The following is an 18970-nucleotide window of genomic DNA, read 5'->3' as shown; positions in this document are numbered from 1 at the left end:
CACGTGTGAGTGCTGGCAGTGAACACAAGGGGCCCCTTTGTGAGTGTTGATGGTGCTACTGGCGGGGCCCCATTTTGAGCGCTGACATTGTACCCGGAGGGGCCCCTGACGGTATGTACGGCGGGGTCCATGTGACAGGTGTGGTTGTGATCAGGCAGCAGTGGCCACTTTATGTAAGAACAAGATCTCTCTAAGGGGTCTATGTACTAAGCCTTGGAGAGAGATAAAGTACCAGCCAATCAGCTCCTAACTGTCATGTCACAGGCTGTGTTTAAAAAAAAAAAATTACAATTAGGAGTTGATTGGTTGGTGGTTTATCTCCGGCCACTTTATCTCTCTCCAAGGCTTAGTACATAGACCCCTTAGTGAGGACTCCCCTCATCCCTTCACCTGACGCCTGAGGACCTGCAAGCTATAGTCTGGGGTGTTCAGGGTGATACCAATCGTCTTCTCTGTTGTGTATCTTCTCCACCAGGTTCTTCATGACCGGATATCTCCCGCTGGGATTTGAGTTTGCAGCAGAATTAACGCATCCGGAATCTGAGGGAACATCGTCCGGACTTCTCAATGTGTCCGCGCAGGTGAGGGCCCGGTGTGTCCGCGCAGGTGAGGGCCCGGTGTGTCCGCGCAGGTGAGGGCCCGGTGTCTCTATACACCATATTCTGATTATGGTGTATCTGGATACGGAAGAATCTGCTGGTTGCAGGACACATTGTAATGTATTGAGGATCACGGGTTAGGGGGTCACCCATCCATTTCGGTATTGTTACATGATACTCTAGGATGTATCTCAACCACCTCTACTTACAGCTCCATCACATAGGGGCCCATTTATCAAAGTCTATTGAGATATAGGGGTCTATTTGCTAAGCTTTGTTAGGAGATATAGTGAACGGAGATGAGGTATTAGCTAATCAGCTGCTAACTGTCATTTTTCAAACACAGCCTGTGAGATGGCAATTAGGAGCTGATTGGCTGGTACCTTATATCTGTTCACTTTATCTCCTAACAAAGCTTATTAAATAGACCCCTTAATTTACCTCAAATATTAAGTATCTCCCGTATGCATTAAGCAGGGACCGGAGCAGGTATGGGGTTTCTATGGGGGAGCGATGCTGCCAAATTTACCAATATCCGTAATGCGATGCATTCCTGATATTGGCCCCTGTAGCTAACGCCATGTGACGATGGCGTAAGCTGCCGTAGCCTATGGGCTACACCGCGCACTATTGGCTGGTGGAAGGATCTGCTGGTACCCTCCCCGGCTACGGCAGCTGTGCCTGCGCACCACCCCCTGCACTGGCTGGCAGCTCTCGGGTGACATCGCAGGGATGGGATCCCTTAGAAGCCCGTGTCCCTGCATGTCCCAGATGATGCATCCAGCCGGTATGATCGCATTTTGCAATGCGATCATGGGCGTTACTGGCATGCCCTGATCGCGTTGATAAATGGCGGCCATAGACTTAATAAAAGGAAGAGTGAGGATTTGGTCAGTACCGAGTGTGCTGGCGCCACTTTGGGACCAACCATGGTCTCTGCAGACTTGTGTCTTTTTACTCTGGGATTGTCTGGTGTGATGGATCTTTGTCATAGTATTTTGCCGCATGTATATGATACATTCATGTGTTTCCAAATCTAAGAGATGGCTTCATACAGCTGCCGGCGTGAGTGTCCGTTTCTAATGGCCTCTATAGCTGGTCAGACGATGGTGGCGAATCCCAGTTGGATGTCATCTGGGAACAATGATCTTATTTTAGTTCCATACATGCTGCAATATGCAACCAAATGGATGAAAAACATATATAGTGACCCCAGTGATCTCCCCTAATGACCACATCAGTCCCTGCCTCAGTGGAGCTTACAATCTATATTACCTACCACATGCACACACTAGGGTTAATTTTTGTTGGGAGCTAATTAACCTACCTGTATATTTTTTGGAGTGTGGGAGGAAACCGAAGCACCCGGAGGAAACCCACGCAAGCAAAGGGAGAATATACAAACTCCACACAGTTAGGCCATGATGCTGTGAGGCAGTAATGCTAACCATCACAGCGTCTGCGATCTCACCTCCTGCCATCTAGTGATCTGACGCATACGCAGAGGGGGAGATTCAGAGGTGGACGCTATTGCAGTAGCAGCTACTGCGTCTTTATGCTCACGCCACTACCAATGGGCGACCTATTGTGACAAAGACGCAGAATGCCCAAGTGACCAAGGTCGCCGGTGTTGGTGCAGCCGCATCCTTGGACGCAGTTGCTGACACAGACAGGCTTGCAACAGTTGGCAAGCCCCCCTCCTCTCCCATTAATCACCCAGAAACGCCCACTGAAATTGCTATAGATCTTCATGTAATTTTGAAATGCGTCTCCTGCCTGTAAACATCGGAACGCATGTTCACTGGCTCAGAGGTAAAAGGTTTTATCGGTGTCCATCTCCGAGTCACCCCCAGAATATCCTACATTGGTTTGCGAGTCCACAAATCGTCCATCTAAAAAAAAATAAATCCTAGAAGCACAAAGTAAATCTGACGCTCAGCGGGCGTCTCCTCCTCACTGTGCCGCACTGTAGGTTATTATGAAGTCACATGCTTTATACATTATTATTATGGGTACAAGAGGGGAATCTGAAATTTACACTGCAGTCTGGTGTCTTAAGCTGAGTACACACTGACAGATACATTGGCAGATCAATTGATCGCCCAATGTATCTGCTGCCCATCGGGCAGTGTGTATCCACGATATGTCGGTGAACGTTGGCGTTCACCGACATATCGCATTGTCTGTGCTGCACAGCCGATGGACAGATATGTCTGCAGACCACCCGTACACACACAGCAGCAGCCGCGGGGAGGGTGGCGGGACACGCCTGCCGGGACACCACCCCGACACGCCTCTTGGTCGCCGGGACCGGCGGGCAGACACAGATGATGGCCGGTCAGTGTGTATGAACGACCATCATCTGCAGATGTATCTGTATAGTGTGTGCCCACCATTACTAATGGTAGGACACTGAGTATAAATAGGCCATGAGACCCGGAACCACAGATATTATCCTTATACAGAGATGTATCACAGCCTTTGGGGACAGATAAAGTGGTTTGGGCAATTTATCCAATCAGCTTCTAACTATCATTTAATAGACTATGCCAGACAAATGAAAGAAGCTGATTGGTCGCCTTGGGGCGAGTTCTCCACTCTCTATCTCTCTCCAAGGCCTGATAGATCCTCCCGCACAGAACAAAGAACTCCACAAAAGTGAGGGAAATATACACGGAAGTCAGCAAAAGTGACTATTATTATTATTATAATATTATTATTACTACTACGTGTACTTTGCAGGGAATGTCCCAGCAAAGCTTACAATCTATATTCCTTATACACAAACACACCAGGGTTAATTTCAGTCAGCAGCTGATTATCCCACCAGTCCGTGTTTGGCGTGTGGGAGATAACCCACCACAGGACCTTGTGTATGTGACGTGCCGGAGGCAGGATGTGTCAGCATTTCCCCTGGACCGTCCATGAGCATGTAGGTCATATTTGCAGCAATAACTGGACATTTAAAGGGACACTGCAGGTCTAATTCCAGAGCTGCTAGTACTGGCCCCAAATATACATGGAGCCAGCGTTCACACCACATGGTTTTCCCAGGTGTCTCCTGGGCCCAGGACCCTGAGACCGTCCTCCCCTTATCGTGGAGGGGAAGGAGACCCCCTCCACATTAGGGACTTGAGTCCAACAGATTAGCTGGTGGGATGGGGCTGAGTAAAGAGACTGGGCTGTATGTGTGTAATATACCTTCACAGAGGTGTTATTACCCTGATGTGGGTAACATATATAATATATATCTCTTGCATATGTGTTACCCATGGTAATTGTATTTGTCTATGTTTAGGCTTTTCCAGATCAATTACACAGGTTCTGTGGCTGGTTAAAACCAGGTGAAATGCAGTCTTGAAATCAGCCAGCCCCAGAGCCCGGGTAATTCATATGTGTCCTGAATTAAAGGGATGCTATGGCAGGCCTATGTATAGTCTCCATCAGAAATTGTAGGGGCCAGTACAGATGAAACAGGCAGGGCCCCCCTCATCCTCCGACCCATTGGATGCAGAGTGCAAGCACAAGCTAAGATGCCCCATACATATATATGTGTGTATGTATGTGTGTGTGTGTGAGTGTATGTATGTATGTGTGTGTATATATATATATATATATATATATATATATATATATATATATATTATGCAGTATTGCGCTTTACATTTTATTGGGTTGTAAAATACATACATACAAGACATACATAAAGATAAGAGGGCCCTGCTCGCAAGCTTAAAATTTATATACTGTATATAAGCAGTGCCTACCTGTTGTTGCCGAGTGATTATTAATTTATTCCATGATGCTGAACGGATGAGTAAAAGTATTATGTGGATGGGGACTCTCTCACCTGGCTGTCTGAGAGATCGGTCGCTCTGCCTGCTTAGAGTCGCGCAGGCAGTGTGGTGGCCACGCCCCCTCCCTCACGCCTCTCCTGCTCTAGGGTCCTCCAGAAGCCTGTCAGTCACAAGCTCCGCCCCCCAAGTTTACAAAACGAGCAGCTGGAAGAAGCGCAGCGCGTTCTCTGTAATGGCTTCCTGATGAGGAATGCGGAGAAAGTGTGTGTGTGTGTACAGCCTATGTTACTCAGAGGATGTCAAGAAACATTTCAGTGAAAACTCGGCCAAAATAGATTCAGTAGTTCTCGAGTTTATCGCAAACACATACATACATACATCTATCTATCTATCTATCTATCTATCTATCTATATATAATATATTTATGTGCGTGTGTTCCCGCTAGGCTCTTTTAGCTAACCCTCCCCCCCATGACCACGCCCCTTTCTGGACCCTCTGCGCCCTGCCCACAGTTAGATATATATATCTCTATATATATAATACAGGTTGAGTCTCCCATATCCAAAATGATTGGGACCAGGGGTATTTTGGATATCGGAATATTCCGTATTTTGGAATAATTGCATATTATAATGAAATGTCTTGGAAATGGGACCCAAATATACACACAGAATGCATTTATGTGTTATATACACCTTGTACACACAGGCCATTTTAGACAATATTTTTTATAATTTTGTGCATCAAAAAAAGTTTGTGAAATTCATTTATGTTTCATATACACCTTATACACACAGCCTGAAGGTTATTTTATACAATCTTTTTAATAATTTGTGCCTTAGACAAAGTTTATGTACATTAAACCATCAAAAATCAAAGGTTTCATTATCTCAGTCATGCTGAAAATATTCCGTATTTCGGAATTTTCCGTATTTCGGAATATTTGGATATGGGAGACTCAACCTGTACCTACACTGACTTTCAGAACACTCTAAGAAAACAAGAGATATGGTAAGAACTTACCTTTGTTATCTCTGTTTCTACGAAGTCCATAGGGTCCACAGGGCTGACCTTGGGGTATAGCTGGATCTGGATCCACGGGTACCACGCAGTTAAAGCTTTGCTGCTCCCAGGATGCACTTGGGTCCGTCCTCCTCTATACCCGGCCCCCGAGCCACAGCACCTCAGTTGGTAAGCAGCTAAGGCAGGAGGAGGAGACTAAACAGAGAGAAGGAAGACTGGAACACACAAGAAACCATACTCACAGAAATGGGAGATGGAAAACCGGTGACCAGCCACACAGCCCATATGAAGCCAGGTGCGTCAGGACGGGCGCCCTGTGGACCCTATGGACTTCGTAGAAACAGAGATAACAAAGGTAAGTTCTTACCATATCTCTTGTTTTCTACTTCAGGGTCCATAGGGGGTCCACAGGGTTGACCTTGGGGATGTCCCAAAGCCGTTCAACTAAGGGTGGGGACGCTCCTGTGCTGGAAGGAGTACCCGGCGCCCGAAGGATGCATCCTGAGAGGCGAAGGTGTCAAACGCATAGAACCTCAAAAACGTCTGAATTGAAGACCAAGTGACCGCCTTACACAGCTGAATAGCAGAGGCGCCACGTCTAGCAGCCCAAGAGGGACCCACAGAACGAGTGGAATGAGCCTTAACAGAGGCTGGCACAGGTAAACCTCCTGTGTATAAGCCTCGCAAATAACGGAACAAAGCCAACGGGCTAACGTTTGTTTGTTGGCAGGCCAACCCCTCTTGTGAAGACCAAAGAGGATAAACAATGAATCAGACTTCCTAACTGAAGCAGTCCGGTCCACATAGATTCTAAGCGCCCGGACTACATCTAAGGAAGCCTCACCAGCTGAAAGACCAGGTGACTGAAAAGCTGGCACAACAAGTTCCTGATTAATGTGGAACTCTGAGACCACTTTGGGCAAAAACTCAGGACGAGTGCGGAGCACCGCTCTGTCCTGGGGAAAAATCAGAAAAGGAGGGCGACAAGAAAGCGCCCCCAATTCTGACACCCTCCTGGCAGAAGCAATCGCCAGGAGAAAAACGGTCTTAAACGTCAGCCACTTGAGTTCCACCGACTCAAGAGGCTCAAAAGGAGGACCCTGCAAGACCCGTAGTACCACCGCCAAGTCCCAAGGAGCCACAGGAGGCACGAAGGGAGGCTGGATCCTGAGAACACCTTGGAAAAAGATGTGAACATCTGGCAGTGTAGCAATCCGTCGTTGAAACCACACGGACAAAGCAGACATATGAACCTTCAGAGAGGCAAGGCGTAAGCCGAGGTCCAAACCTGATTGAAGAAATTCCAAGATTCTAGAAACTCGGAACACCTGAGGATCATAGTTTCTGGACTCACACCACTGAAAGTAAGTGCGCCACACCCTGTGGTAAATCCGTGCGGAAGCAGGCTTGCGTGCCCTGAGCATGGTACCAATAACCGAACTGGAGAAACCCCGAGACCTCAAGACTGCTGTCTCAAGAGCCACGCCGTCAAAGACAGCCGACCCAGATCCGGGTAAAGGCAGGGCCCTTGAGACAACAGGTCCCGTCGCTGATGAAGAAGGTACGGAGCGTCGATGGAGAGGCTCCTCAGATCGGAATATCAAGGACGCCTGGGCCACGCTGGAGCCACCAGCACGAGCGTGCCGCCATCCTGCTTGAATTTCCGCAGGACCCGAGGAAGTAGGGATATCGGAGGAAACAGATACGCCAGGTGAAACGTCCATTTCACCGACAGCGCGTCTACCAGACAGGCGCCTGCATCTCTTGTCCTTGACCTGTAAACGGGCAACTTGTGATTGTGACGGGAGGCCATCAAGTCCAGCTCCGGCAGCCGCCACTCCACGAGTAGCTGAAACACCTCTGGGTGAAGCGACCATTCCCCGGGATGCACGTCGTGACGGCTGAGGAAGTCCGCCTCCCAATTGAGGACTCCGGGGATGAAGACTGCCGAGATCACTGGAATGTGACACTCCGCCCAAGCAAGAATGCGAGACACCTCCGACATCGCTGCCCAACTGCGAGTTCCTCCTTGGTGGTTGATATACGCCACCATGGTGGCATTGTCGGACTGCACCTGAACCGCCCTTCCGTGAAGAGCGGGGCCGGACGACTGCAGGGCCCTGTATACTGCCCGCAGTTCCAGGATGTTGATTGGGAGAAGTGCTTCTTCCACAGACCGACCCTGAAGCGACAATGAGCCGGTCACTGCCCCCCAACCCCGGAGACTGGCATCCGTCGTGAGCAGGACCCAGTCCGGGATCCAAAAGGGGCACCCCTCAACCAGATGAGCTGTCTGAAGCCACCAAGCCAAAGACTGTCGAACCTCCGAGGACAACACCAGCATCTGAGAGCAGATCTGGTGAGGTAACACGTTCCATTCCGATAGAATCAGCCCCTGCAGGGGCTGGGAATGGAACTGGACGAATTCCATCATGTCGAATGTCGACACCATGGACCCCAGATCTCTCATAGCCGAATGGACCGACAGGCGGCAACTGCTCAGGCAACTGTGTACCCGCAGCTGTAGGGAGGAGACCTCCGGGGTCAGGAAAATCCTTTGCTGACGAGAATCCAGCAGGGCTCCCAAATGAACCATCCGCTGTAATGGAATGAGGGAGGACTTTTTCCAATTTATCAAGCGATCGTCAGGTGGAGATGTTGAAGCAGTACCTCCGGGGAGCTCGCCAGCAACAGGAGGTCATCCAGATACGGCAGCAGCCGTACATTCTGGTCCCGAAGATGTGCGGCCATGATCTTTGTGAATACCCTTGGTGCCGTGGAGAGGCCAAAGAGTAGCGCCCGGAACTGATAATGATGTTGAAGGATAGCGAACCTCAGATACCGCTGGTGCGAAGGTGCTATCGGAACATGGAGGTAGGCGTCCTGGATATCCAGGGACACCATGTAATCCCCAGGTTCCATCGCCAGAATGATGGAACGTAACGTTTCCATCCTGAACTTGGGAACTCTGAGAAATTTGTTCAGAGACTTCAAATTGAGGATAGGGCGATGAGAACCATTGGGTTTCTGCACCAGAAACAGAGAAGAATAGTACCCCGTCCCTCGTTGTAATTGGGGAACGGGAACAATGACCCCTGCTTTCAGCAAGGACTCTATAGCTTCCTGAATCTGTAAAGTCTTGGTCTTGTCCTGAGAAGGACTCGTGCAGAAAAACTGGTGGGGCGGCCTGTGCCGAAAAGACAGGGCGTACCCCTGGGAGACCACTTCTCGAACCCAGGCATCCGTGGTGGTATTGTGCCAGCACTGGGCGAATAGAAGAAGTCGGCTTCCCACTCTGGGGTCCCCCAGAGGGAGGCCCGTCCCATCAGGCAGAAGGCTTATCTTCCTGCTTGGCACTCCAAGCCTGCTTCTTTGGCTTAGAAGCGGCCTTGGTCGCCGACTTACTCGGGAAGGACTGACCCTTGGCCTTGCCCTGAACCCGAAAGGACCTAAAGGCAGAGCTCTGTACTTTGGCAGGTGCAGAAGCCGAAGGGAGGAAGGCTGATTTAGACTTAGCTAGAGTATCCACTATTTTGTCCAAGTCTGGATCAAAAAGCAACTCCCCATTAAAAGGTAGGGCCTCCAGGCCCTTTTTGGAGTCTGCGTCAGCTCTCCAAGACCGCAGCCACAAGGACCGACACAGCTGCAGCCGACACCCTAGAGGTCAGCAGGCTTGCATCCAACGACGCTTCCCCAATTCCTCATTTGTCCTATCAACGCTCTCTGGATCTCCGGAGCATCATCCGGAAAGGTATCCTCCAAAGCGTTGGCCCAGCTCTCGATGGCCTTAGCCACCCAAGAGATGGCCATGGACGGACGGGCTACCGCCCCCGAGAGAGATTAGATAGACTTTAAACAAGTCTCCACTTTCCTGTCCGTGGGATCCTTCAGGGAGGAGACCGATGGCAAAGGCAACGTAGCTCTTTTAATTAAGCGGGTGATGTGGGAATCCACCGCAGGCGGAGTTTCCCATTTCCTGCAATGAGCCTCAGGAAAAGGATAGTTTGAAGCCAACCGTTTCTGCGGTTGGAATCTCTTGCTGGGCAACTGCCAGGCCCCCGCCATATGATCTGTCAACTGGATGGACAGGGGAAAAACAGTCAAAGCCACTTTGGCCTTCTTAAAATTAGGGTATTTCGACCTGGGAGCCGGCGCATCCTCTTCTATATGAAGGATGGCCAGCACCACCCTAACCAATGCCGGCACATTAATGGAGGACCTCCACCTCCTGGATCCCGGCATCCGAGTCAGAGTCTTCATGGATCTCCCCGTCATCCGAAGACACGTCCGTGTCCGTGAACTGCGCCGCCAGTGAAGCCGAAACGGGTCGCTTGGACGCCTTTGGGGGCAAATCACTGTGCAACATAGACTGAAAAGCTGATGACGAAGCCGCCAGGCTCTGAACAGAGCTGGAGAGGACATCCACCCAGGGAGGGGGTACCGTTTGAGGATACCCCTGAAAGGGTACCATCGACTGCTGCGTCACCATGGGAGATTGCACGTATACAGGCAATCCCGCATAAGAACCCACAGTCTGAGACCCGGGAGGAGACTGCACCAGACGCGTCACACCCGGTGAACAGGGGATGGTAGGCTGGGGCAATGCCCTAGAAGGGACCGCAAGCTGGTCCGTGATCGACGCCAGCACTTGCGTAAACATCGCCCAAGGAGGATCCTGCGCCACCGGGGGTTTAGAGGGACCAGGTACCAGCTGGCACCGCCCGCACAGACCGTCCTGCAAATCCGCCCCATCAACCCCTGCCGAACATCGTCGGCAGGAAAACAACACAGGAGCCACAGAGCGCTCATTCTCCTCATCAGACATGACACAAAACTTCTAGCAATAAAAATGTATCACCGAAAAGAGGTGAGGCGTATAACACCTCCGCACTCCCAAGTATGCAACCCAAACAGCCCACAATATGGTACTGTGTAGCACACCACTGTATGTGACGGACCTCACAAATACGTAGATTTATATAAGTGAGGTACACAGAAAGAACACCCTCCCCCACGCACCTGTCGGGCCGTAGGAGAAGGAAAGGGATAGGTGTAAGCCGACAGTAAGTAGAAATAAGCACAGACAGGCAGCACTAGCAAAAGTCACATACCATGCAGAGAAGTATTACTCACTGCACCTTCAGCTACAATCAACCTCCCAGATTCAGTGTCTGGGAGGGCTATAGCGCTGCGAACACTGTCCTTTGTAGGGGGAGAGGTACGCAGGGGGACCGGTCCACTAGATACCGCCCGGGAGCTCTGCGTTGCTACCTGGAGAAGATCGCCGCCGGAGAGCTCTGAGGAGGAGTGGCCGAGAGATAACAGCCCAGCGACGCCAGCACGCATGAGAGAAGGCGCGCTGGGCTGAGGGGAGGAGCCGCTAAAGCAGGGAAGGCTGCCTCCCCTGCTAGTAATGAAAACCCCCAGGGAAGCCGGTTTCCCGCCAGTACTTACACCCAGGTGGTCCAGCGGTCACGCGGGGTATGCCACAGAGGGGGGGGGAGCCCGCCGCCGCTACTAGCACCGCCAGTCTGTCCCCAGAGACCGGCGGCAGTCCTTGGGAGGTCCCGGAGCCATGCTAGTACTGACTCCAGGGTCCTGCTGCGATCCCCAGATCAGTACTGGCGTCGCAGCGCCAGCGGGGCTGTTGGAGCGGCAGCGTGGACGTCCAGATGGACAGTCTGATGCTGCCGATCTTAAGAAGTAAAAATAAATAAAATCTTCTTTGTAAAAATAAAAATAAAGCTTAGGTCCTGCTTATTGCAGCCCCCCTGCGCCAGGGTGACCCGACTCCGGTTGGGCACCAACTAAAATTGAGGAGCTGTGGCTCAGGGGCGGGGTATAGAGGAGGACGGACCCAAGTGCATCCTGGGAGCAGCAAAGCTTTAACTGCGTGGTGTCCGTGGATCCAGATCCAGCTATACCCCAAGGTCAACCCTGTGGACCCCCTATGGACCCTGAAGTAGAAATGGATTTGAACACCAATCCTCTTGTACCACGTAGCTTGTGAGCTATCAGTGATAATGTGATTTGTGAGCACCTTGCCATTCAGTTATATCTTCCTTTTATTCCCAGTTCTGTCATGCCTGGTGTTTCACAGATTGCAGTCAAGACACCTTACACATGGAGCTATTTGCTCCTGCATAGGAGGCCTGATCATTCTAAGTATATATGAAGCTACTTGTAACTGTCATTATAAAACCATTGCATTCCCATAGATCCGCATAGCTGCAATGGGTTTATACCACAGGTTCCCAAACTCTGTCCTCAGGATCCATGACAGTGCATGTTTACCAGGTGTCCTCACAGAATCACAAGTGAAATAATTAGCTCCACCTGTGGATCTTTTAAAATGTGCCAATGAGTAATGAGTACACCTGTGCACCTGCTGGGTAACCTACAAAACGTGACCTGTGTGGGGTCCTGAGGACCGAGTTTGAGAACCTCTGGTTTATACTGACCATTACAGACACCACAGGCGAGATCATTGGTGCACTGTCAGAGCCGCAGTCTCCATAAGCTGGCTCTGTGCAGACGTACCTGGGCCGCTCGCTGACAGTCAGGGTGCCGAGAGGGGGGGGGGGGGAGCGGGTACAAATTGCCCGGGCTACCTGGAGGGGCCTGGCGGGGCTCGGGTTCGGCACCGCCCCCCCTCCCTTCTACATCACAGCAGCCCAGCACATGCTGCTGTGTGCTGGGCTGCAGTGAGAGACTGCTCGCAGCAGCTGGAGCAGTCTCCTATGCCTATGCCCAGTCACGCTGATTGTGCCCCCCATTGGCTATGCGCCGGGCTGAGGGGCTCACAGCACCCCCTCCCACCGCTAAAATGTTTTTTTTTTCCTAAGGGGGTGTGGCCACCCCTCCCACGATTAGGACACACCCCCTGTCACACGGGCCCCACGCGGCTCTTGGTGGCCCTGCTGACAGTGCAGTGCTTACCCTTGTTTATTTCCTTAAGTTAAATATTAATGTTTCTGTTCCCTCCCCTTCTGGTCTGTGTCCCCTATGGGCCAGTATTTCAGTAAAAAGAACCTTTTCCCGCTATGGAAACCCTGTGACACACATGTGACTGGGAAACTGCTTTTCCCATGGGACAGGATGTGTAGCTCCCCGGCCTGTGTCACAGAAGGGTAAGGGTTAAAGAGCTCACATTCCACAAACTGAGGACAATAAATCACTTTGTCCTGGAAAGATTCCGCTGAGGGATTTACACCATTGCAGGGAGGGAGGGGACATGCTGCTTACATTCTGTCTATATGACTGAGGCACAAGGCACCAGCGCTGAGATTATCCGAACATATATGACAGATGTGACACACAGCGTACAGATTACAGCCCTCCCTATATTATTACATATTCTGCTCATACAGGATCTCACTGACCATCAAAAGTCCACATTTCGGCAGGGAGGGGTGTGTATTAGTGGAAAGGGGCAATGTTCTGCAGATCTCTAGACGGGTCACTAATGTAGTAATCTTCAGAATATATCTGTCAGGGGGTAGATGGGACAGAGCAATGTTCTGCAGATCTCTAGACAGGTCAGTAATGTAGTAATCTGCAGAATATATCTGTCAGGGGGTAGATGGGACAGAGCAATGTTCTGCAGATCTCTAGACAGGTCAGTAATGTAGTAATCTGCAGAATATATCACTATGTATCTTGTCAGGGGGTAGATGGGACAGAGCAATGTTCTGCAGATCTCTAGACTGGTCACTAATGTAGTAATCTGCAGAATATATCACTATGTATCTTGTCAGGGGGTAGATGGGACAGAGCAATGTTCTGCAGATCTCTAGAGAGGTATAAAAATGTTTAGTTTACACCTGGTAGCTACAGTGTGAAGGCCATAATACATCAGCAATTGATTGTAGCTATTGTGCAATTTGCAATCGATTGTGTATAAAAATCTTTCCCTTTTTCAATCGATTGCAAATTGCACAATAGCTGCAATCAATTGCTGATGTATGGGGGCCTTTAGACATATGTTACACATGATAGATACAGTGTTAGACATACCTGTTACACATGATAGTGTTACATACCTGTTACACAGGATAGATACAATGTTACACATGATAGTGTTAGACATACCTGTTACACAGGATAGATACAATGTTACACATGATAGTGTTAGACATACCTGTTACACATGATAGTGTTACATACCTGTTACACATGATAGATACAATGTTACACATGATAGTGTTAGACATACCTGTTACACATGATAGTGTTACATACCTGTTACACATGATAGATACAATGTTACACATGATAGTGTTAGACATACCTGTTACACATGATAGTGTTAGACATACCTGTTACACATGATAGTGTTACATACCTGTTACACATGATAGATACAGTGTTAGACATACCTGTTACACATGATAGATACAATGTTACACATGATAGTGTTAGACCTACCTGTTACACATGATCGTGTTAGACCTACCTGTTACACATGATAGATACAATGTTACACATGATAGTGTTAGACATACATGTTACACATGATAGATGCAATGTTACACATGATAGTGTTAGACATACATGTTACACATGATAGATACAATGTTACACATGATAGTGTTAGACCTACCTGTTACACATGATAGATGCAATGTTACACATGATAGTGTTAGACATACATGTTACACATGATATATGCAATGTTACACATGATAGTGTTAGACCTACCTGTTACACATGATAGATGCAATGTTACACATGATAGTGTTAGACATACATGTTACACATGATAGATACAATGTTACACATGATAGTGTTAGACCTACCTGTTACACATGATAGTGTTAGACATACCTGTTACACATGATAGATGCAATGTTACACATGATAGTGTTAGACCTACCTGTTACACATGATAGATACAATGTTACACATGATAGTGTTAGACCTACCTGTTACACATGATAGTGTTAGACCTACCTGTTACACATGATAGATACAATGTTACACATGATAGTCTTAGACCTACCTGTTACACATGATATATACAATGTTACACATGATGGATACTGTGTTAGACATGTGTTACACATGATAGTGTTAGACATACCTGTTACATATGATAGATACAATGTTACACATGATAGTCTTAGACCTACCTGTTACACATGATAGATACAATGTTACACATGATAGTGTTAGACCTACCTGTTACACATGATAGATACAATGTTACACATTATAGTCTTAGACATACCTGTTACACATGATAGTGTTAGACCTACCTGTTACACATGATAGATAAAATGTTACACATGATAGTGTTAGACCTACCTGTTACACATGATAGATACAATGTTACACATGATAGTGTTAGACATGCCTGTTACACATGATAGTTACACATGATAGTCTTAGACATACCTGTTACACATGATAGATACAATGTTACACATGATAGTGTTAGACCTACCTGTTACACATGATAGTGTTAGACATACATGTTACACATGATAGATACAATGTTACACATGATAGTGTTAGACCTACCTGTTACACATGATAGTGTTAGACATACCTGTTACACATGATAGATGCAATGTTACACATGATAGTGTTAGACATACCTGTTACACATGATAGTGTTAGACCTACCTGTTACACATGATAGATAAAATGTTACACATGATAGTGTTAGACCTACCTGTTACACATGATAGATACAATGTTACACATGATAGTGTTAGACATGCCTGTTACACATGATAGATACAATGTTACACATGATAGTCTTAGACATACCTGTTACACATGATAGCAACAATGTTACACATGATAGTGTTAGACCTACCTGTTACACATGATAGTGTTAGACATACATGTTACACATGATAGATACAATGTTACACATGATAGTGTTAGACCTACCTGTTACACATGATAGTGTTAGACATACCTGTTACACATGATAGATGCAATGTTACACATGATAGTGTTAGACATACATGTTACACATGATAGATAAAATGTTACACATGATAGTGTTAGACCTACCTGTTACACATGATAGTGTTAGACATACCTGTTACACATGATAGTGTTAGACCTACCTGTTACACATGATAGATACAATGTTACACATGATAGTGTTAGACCTACCTGTTACACATGATAGTGTTAGACCTACCTGTTACACATGATAGATACAATGTTACACATGATAGTCTTAGACCTACCTGTTACACATGATAGATACAATGTTACACATGATGGATACTGTGTTAGACATGTGTTACACATGATAGTGTTAGACATACCTGTTACATATGATAGATACAATGTTACACATGATAGTCTTAGACCTACCTGTTACACATGATAGATACAATGTTACACATGATAGTGTTAGACCTACCTGTTACACATGATAGATACAATGTTACACATGATAGTGTTAGACATGCCTGTTACACATGATAGATACAATGTTACACATGATAGTCTTAGACATACCTGTTACACATGATAGATACAATGTTACACATGATAGTCTTAGACATACCTGTTACACATGATAGTGTTAAACATACCTGTTACACATGATAGTGTTAGGCCTACCTGTTACACATGATAGATACAATGTTACACATGATAGTGTTAGACCTACCTGTTACACATGATAGATACAATGTTACACATGATAGTCTTAGACATACCTGTTACACATGATAGTGTTAGACCTACCTGTTACACATGATAGATAAAATGTTACACATGATAGTGTTAGACCTACCTGTTACACATGATAGATACAATGTTACACATGATGGTGTTAGACATGCCTGTTACACATGATAGATACAATGTTACACATGATAGTCTTAGACATACCTGTTACACATGATAGATACAATGTTACACATGATAGTGTTAGACCTACCTGTTACACATGATAGATGCAATGTTACACATGATAGTGTTAGACATACATGTTACACATGATAGATACAATGTTACACATGATAGTGTTAGACCTACCTGTTACACATGATAGTGTTAGACATACATGTTACACATGATAGATACAATGTTACACATGATAGTGTTAGACCTACCTGTTACACATGATAGTGTTAGACATACCTGTTACACATGATAGATGCAATGTTACACATGATAGTGTTAGACATACATGTTACACATGATAGATACAATGTTACACATGATAGTGTTAGACCTACCTGTTACACATGATAGTGTTAGACCTACCTGTTACACATGATAGATACAATGTTACACATGATAGTCTTAGACCTACCTGTTACACATGATAGATACAATGTTACACATGGTGGATACTGTGTTAGACATGTGTTACACATGATAGTGTTAGACATACCTGTTACATATGATAGATACAATGTTACACATGATAGTCTTAGACCTACCTGTTACACATGATCGATACAATGTTACACATGATAGTGTTAGACGTACCTGTTACACATGATAGATACAATGTTACACATGATAGTGTTATACATGCCTGTTACACATGATAGTTACACATGATAGTCTTAGACATACCTGTTACACATGATAGTGTTAAACATACCTGTTACACATGATAGTGTTAGACCTACCTGTTACACATGATAGATACAATGTTACACATGATAGTGTTAGACATGCCTGTTACACATGATAGATACAATGTTACACATGATAGTCTTAGACATACCTGTTACACATGATAGTGTTAAACATACCTGTTACACATGATAGTGTTAGATCTACCTGTTACACATGATAGATACAATGTTACACATGATAGTGTTAGACCTACCTGTTACACATGATAGATACAATGTTACACATGATAGTCTTAGACATACCTGTTACACATGATAGTGTTAGACCTACCTGTTACACATGATAGATAAAATGTTACACATGATAGTGTTAGGCCTACCTGTTACACATGATAGATACAATGTTACACACAATAGTCTTAGACATACCTGTTACACATGATAGATACAATGTTACACATGATCGTCTTAGACCTACCTGTTACACATGATAGTGTTAGACCTACCTGTTACACATGATAGTGTTAGACCTACCTGTTACACATGATAGTCTTAGACATACCTGTTACACATGATAGTCTTAGACATACCTGTTACACATGATAGATACAATGTTACACATGATAGTGTTAGACCTACCTGTTACACATGATAGTGTTAGACCTACCTGTTACACATGATAGATAAAATGTTACACATGATAGTGTTAGACCTACCTGTTACACATGATAGTGTTAAACATACCTGTTACACATGATAGTGTTAGATCTACCTGTTACACATGATAGATACAATGTTACACATGATCGTCTTAGACCTACCTGTTACACATGATAGATACAATGTTACACATGATCGTCTTAGACCTACCTGTTACACATGATAGATAAAATGTTACACATGATAGTGTTACACCTACCTGTTACACATGATAGTGTTAGACCTACCTGTTACACATGATAGATACAATGTTACACATGATAGTGTTAGACCTACCTGTTACACATGATAGTGTTAGACCTACCTGTTACACATGATAGATACAATGTTACACATGATAGTGTTAGACATACATGTTACACATGATAGATACAATATTACACTTGATAGTGTTAGACCTACCTGTTACACATGATAGTGTTAGACCTACCTGTTACACATGATAGTGTTAGACCTACCTGTTACACATGATAGTCTTAGACATACCTGTTACACATGATAGTCTTAGACATACCTGTTACACTTGATATATACAATGTTACACATGATAGTCTTAGACCTACCTGTTACACATGATAGTGTTATACCTACCTGTTACACATGATAGTGTTAAACATACCTGTTACACATGATAGTGTTAGATCTACCTGTTACACATGATATACAATGTTACACATGATCGTCTTAGACCTACCTGTTACACATGATAGATAAAATGTTACACATGATAGTGTTAGACCTACCTGTTACACATGATAGTGTTAGACCTACCTGTTACACATGATAGATACAATGTTACACATGATAGTGTTAGACCTACCTGTTACACATGATAGTGTTAGACCTACCTGTTACACATGATAGATACAATGTTACACATGATAGTGTTAGACCTACCTGTTACACATGATAGTGTTAGACCTACCTGTTACACATGATAGATACAATGTTACACATGATCGTGTTAGACATACATGTTACACATGATAGATACAATGTTACACATGATAGTCTTAGACATACCTGTTACACTTGATATATACAATGTTACACATGATAGTCTTAGACCTACCTGTTACACATGATAGTGTTAGACCTACCTGTTACACATGATAGTGTTAAACATACCTGTTACACATGATAGTGTTAGATCTACCTGTTACACATGATATACAATGTTACACATGATCGTCTTAGACCTACCTGTTACACATGATAGATAAAATGTTACACATGATAGTGTTAGACCTACCTGTTACACATGAT

The 18970-nt window shown here is 45.8% G+C and overlaps 1 protein-coding gene across 7 annotated transcripts in view; it reads left to right on the top strand.

Moving 5' to 3' along the window:
* FLVCR2 (FLVCR choline and putative heme transporter 2) overlaps nucleotides 1–18970 on the top strand; it is a 61640-nt gene that overhangs the window by 24998 nt on the left and 17672 nt on the right. For all 7 annotated transcript variants that reach the window (XM_088447465.1, XM_088447464.1, XM_088447469.1 and 4 more), the window contains exon 8: nucleotides 476–581. In XM_088447465.1, coding sequence (XP_088303591.1) covers nucleotides 476–581 — 106 coding nt within the window. The remainder of the gene's footprint in view (nucleotides 1–475; nucleotides 582–18970) is intronic.

The sequence above is a fragment of the Taudactylus pleione genome, unplaced genomic scaffold (genome assembly GCF_031769625.1).
Source record: "Taudactylus pleione unplaced genomic scaffold, aTauple2 ptg000433l, whole genome shotgun sequence".
Classification (NCBI taxonomy): Eukaryota; Metazoa; Chordata; class Amphibia; order Anura; family Myobatrachidae; genus Taudactylus; species Taudactylus pleione.
The sequence above is the reverse complement of the archived record's forward strand: the minus strand, read 5'-3'. Positions and strand labels throughout refer to the sequence as shown.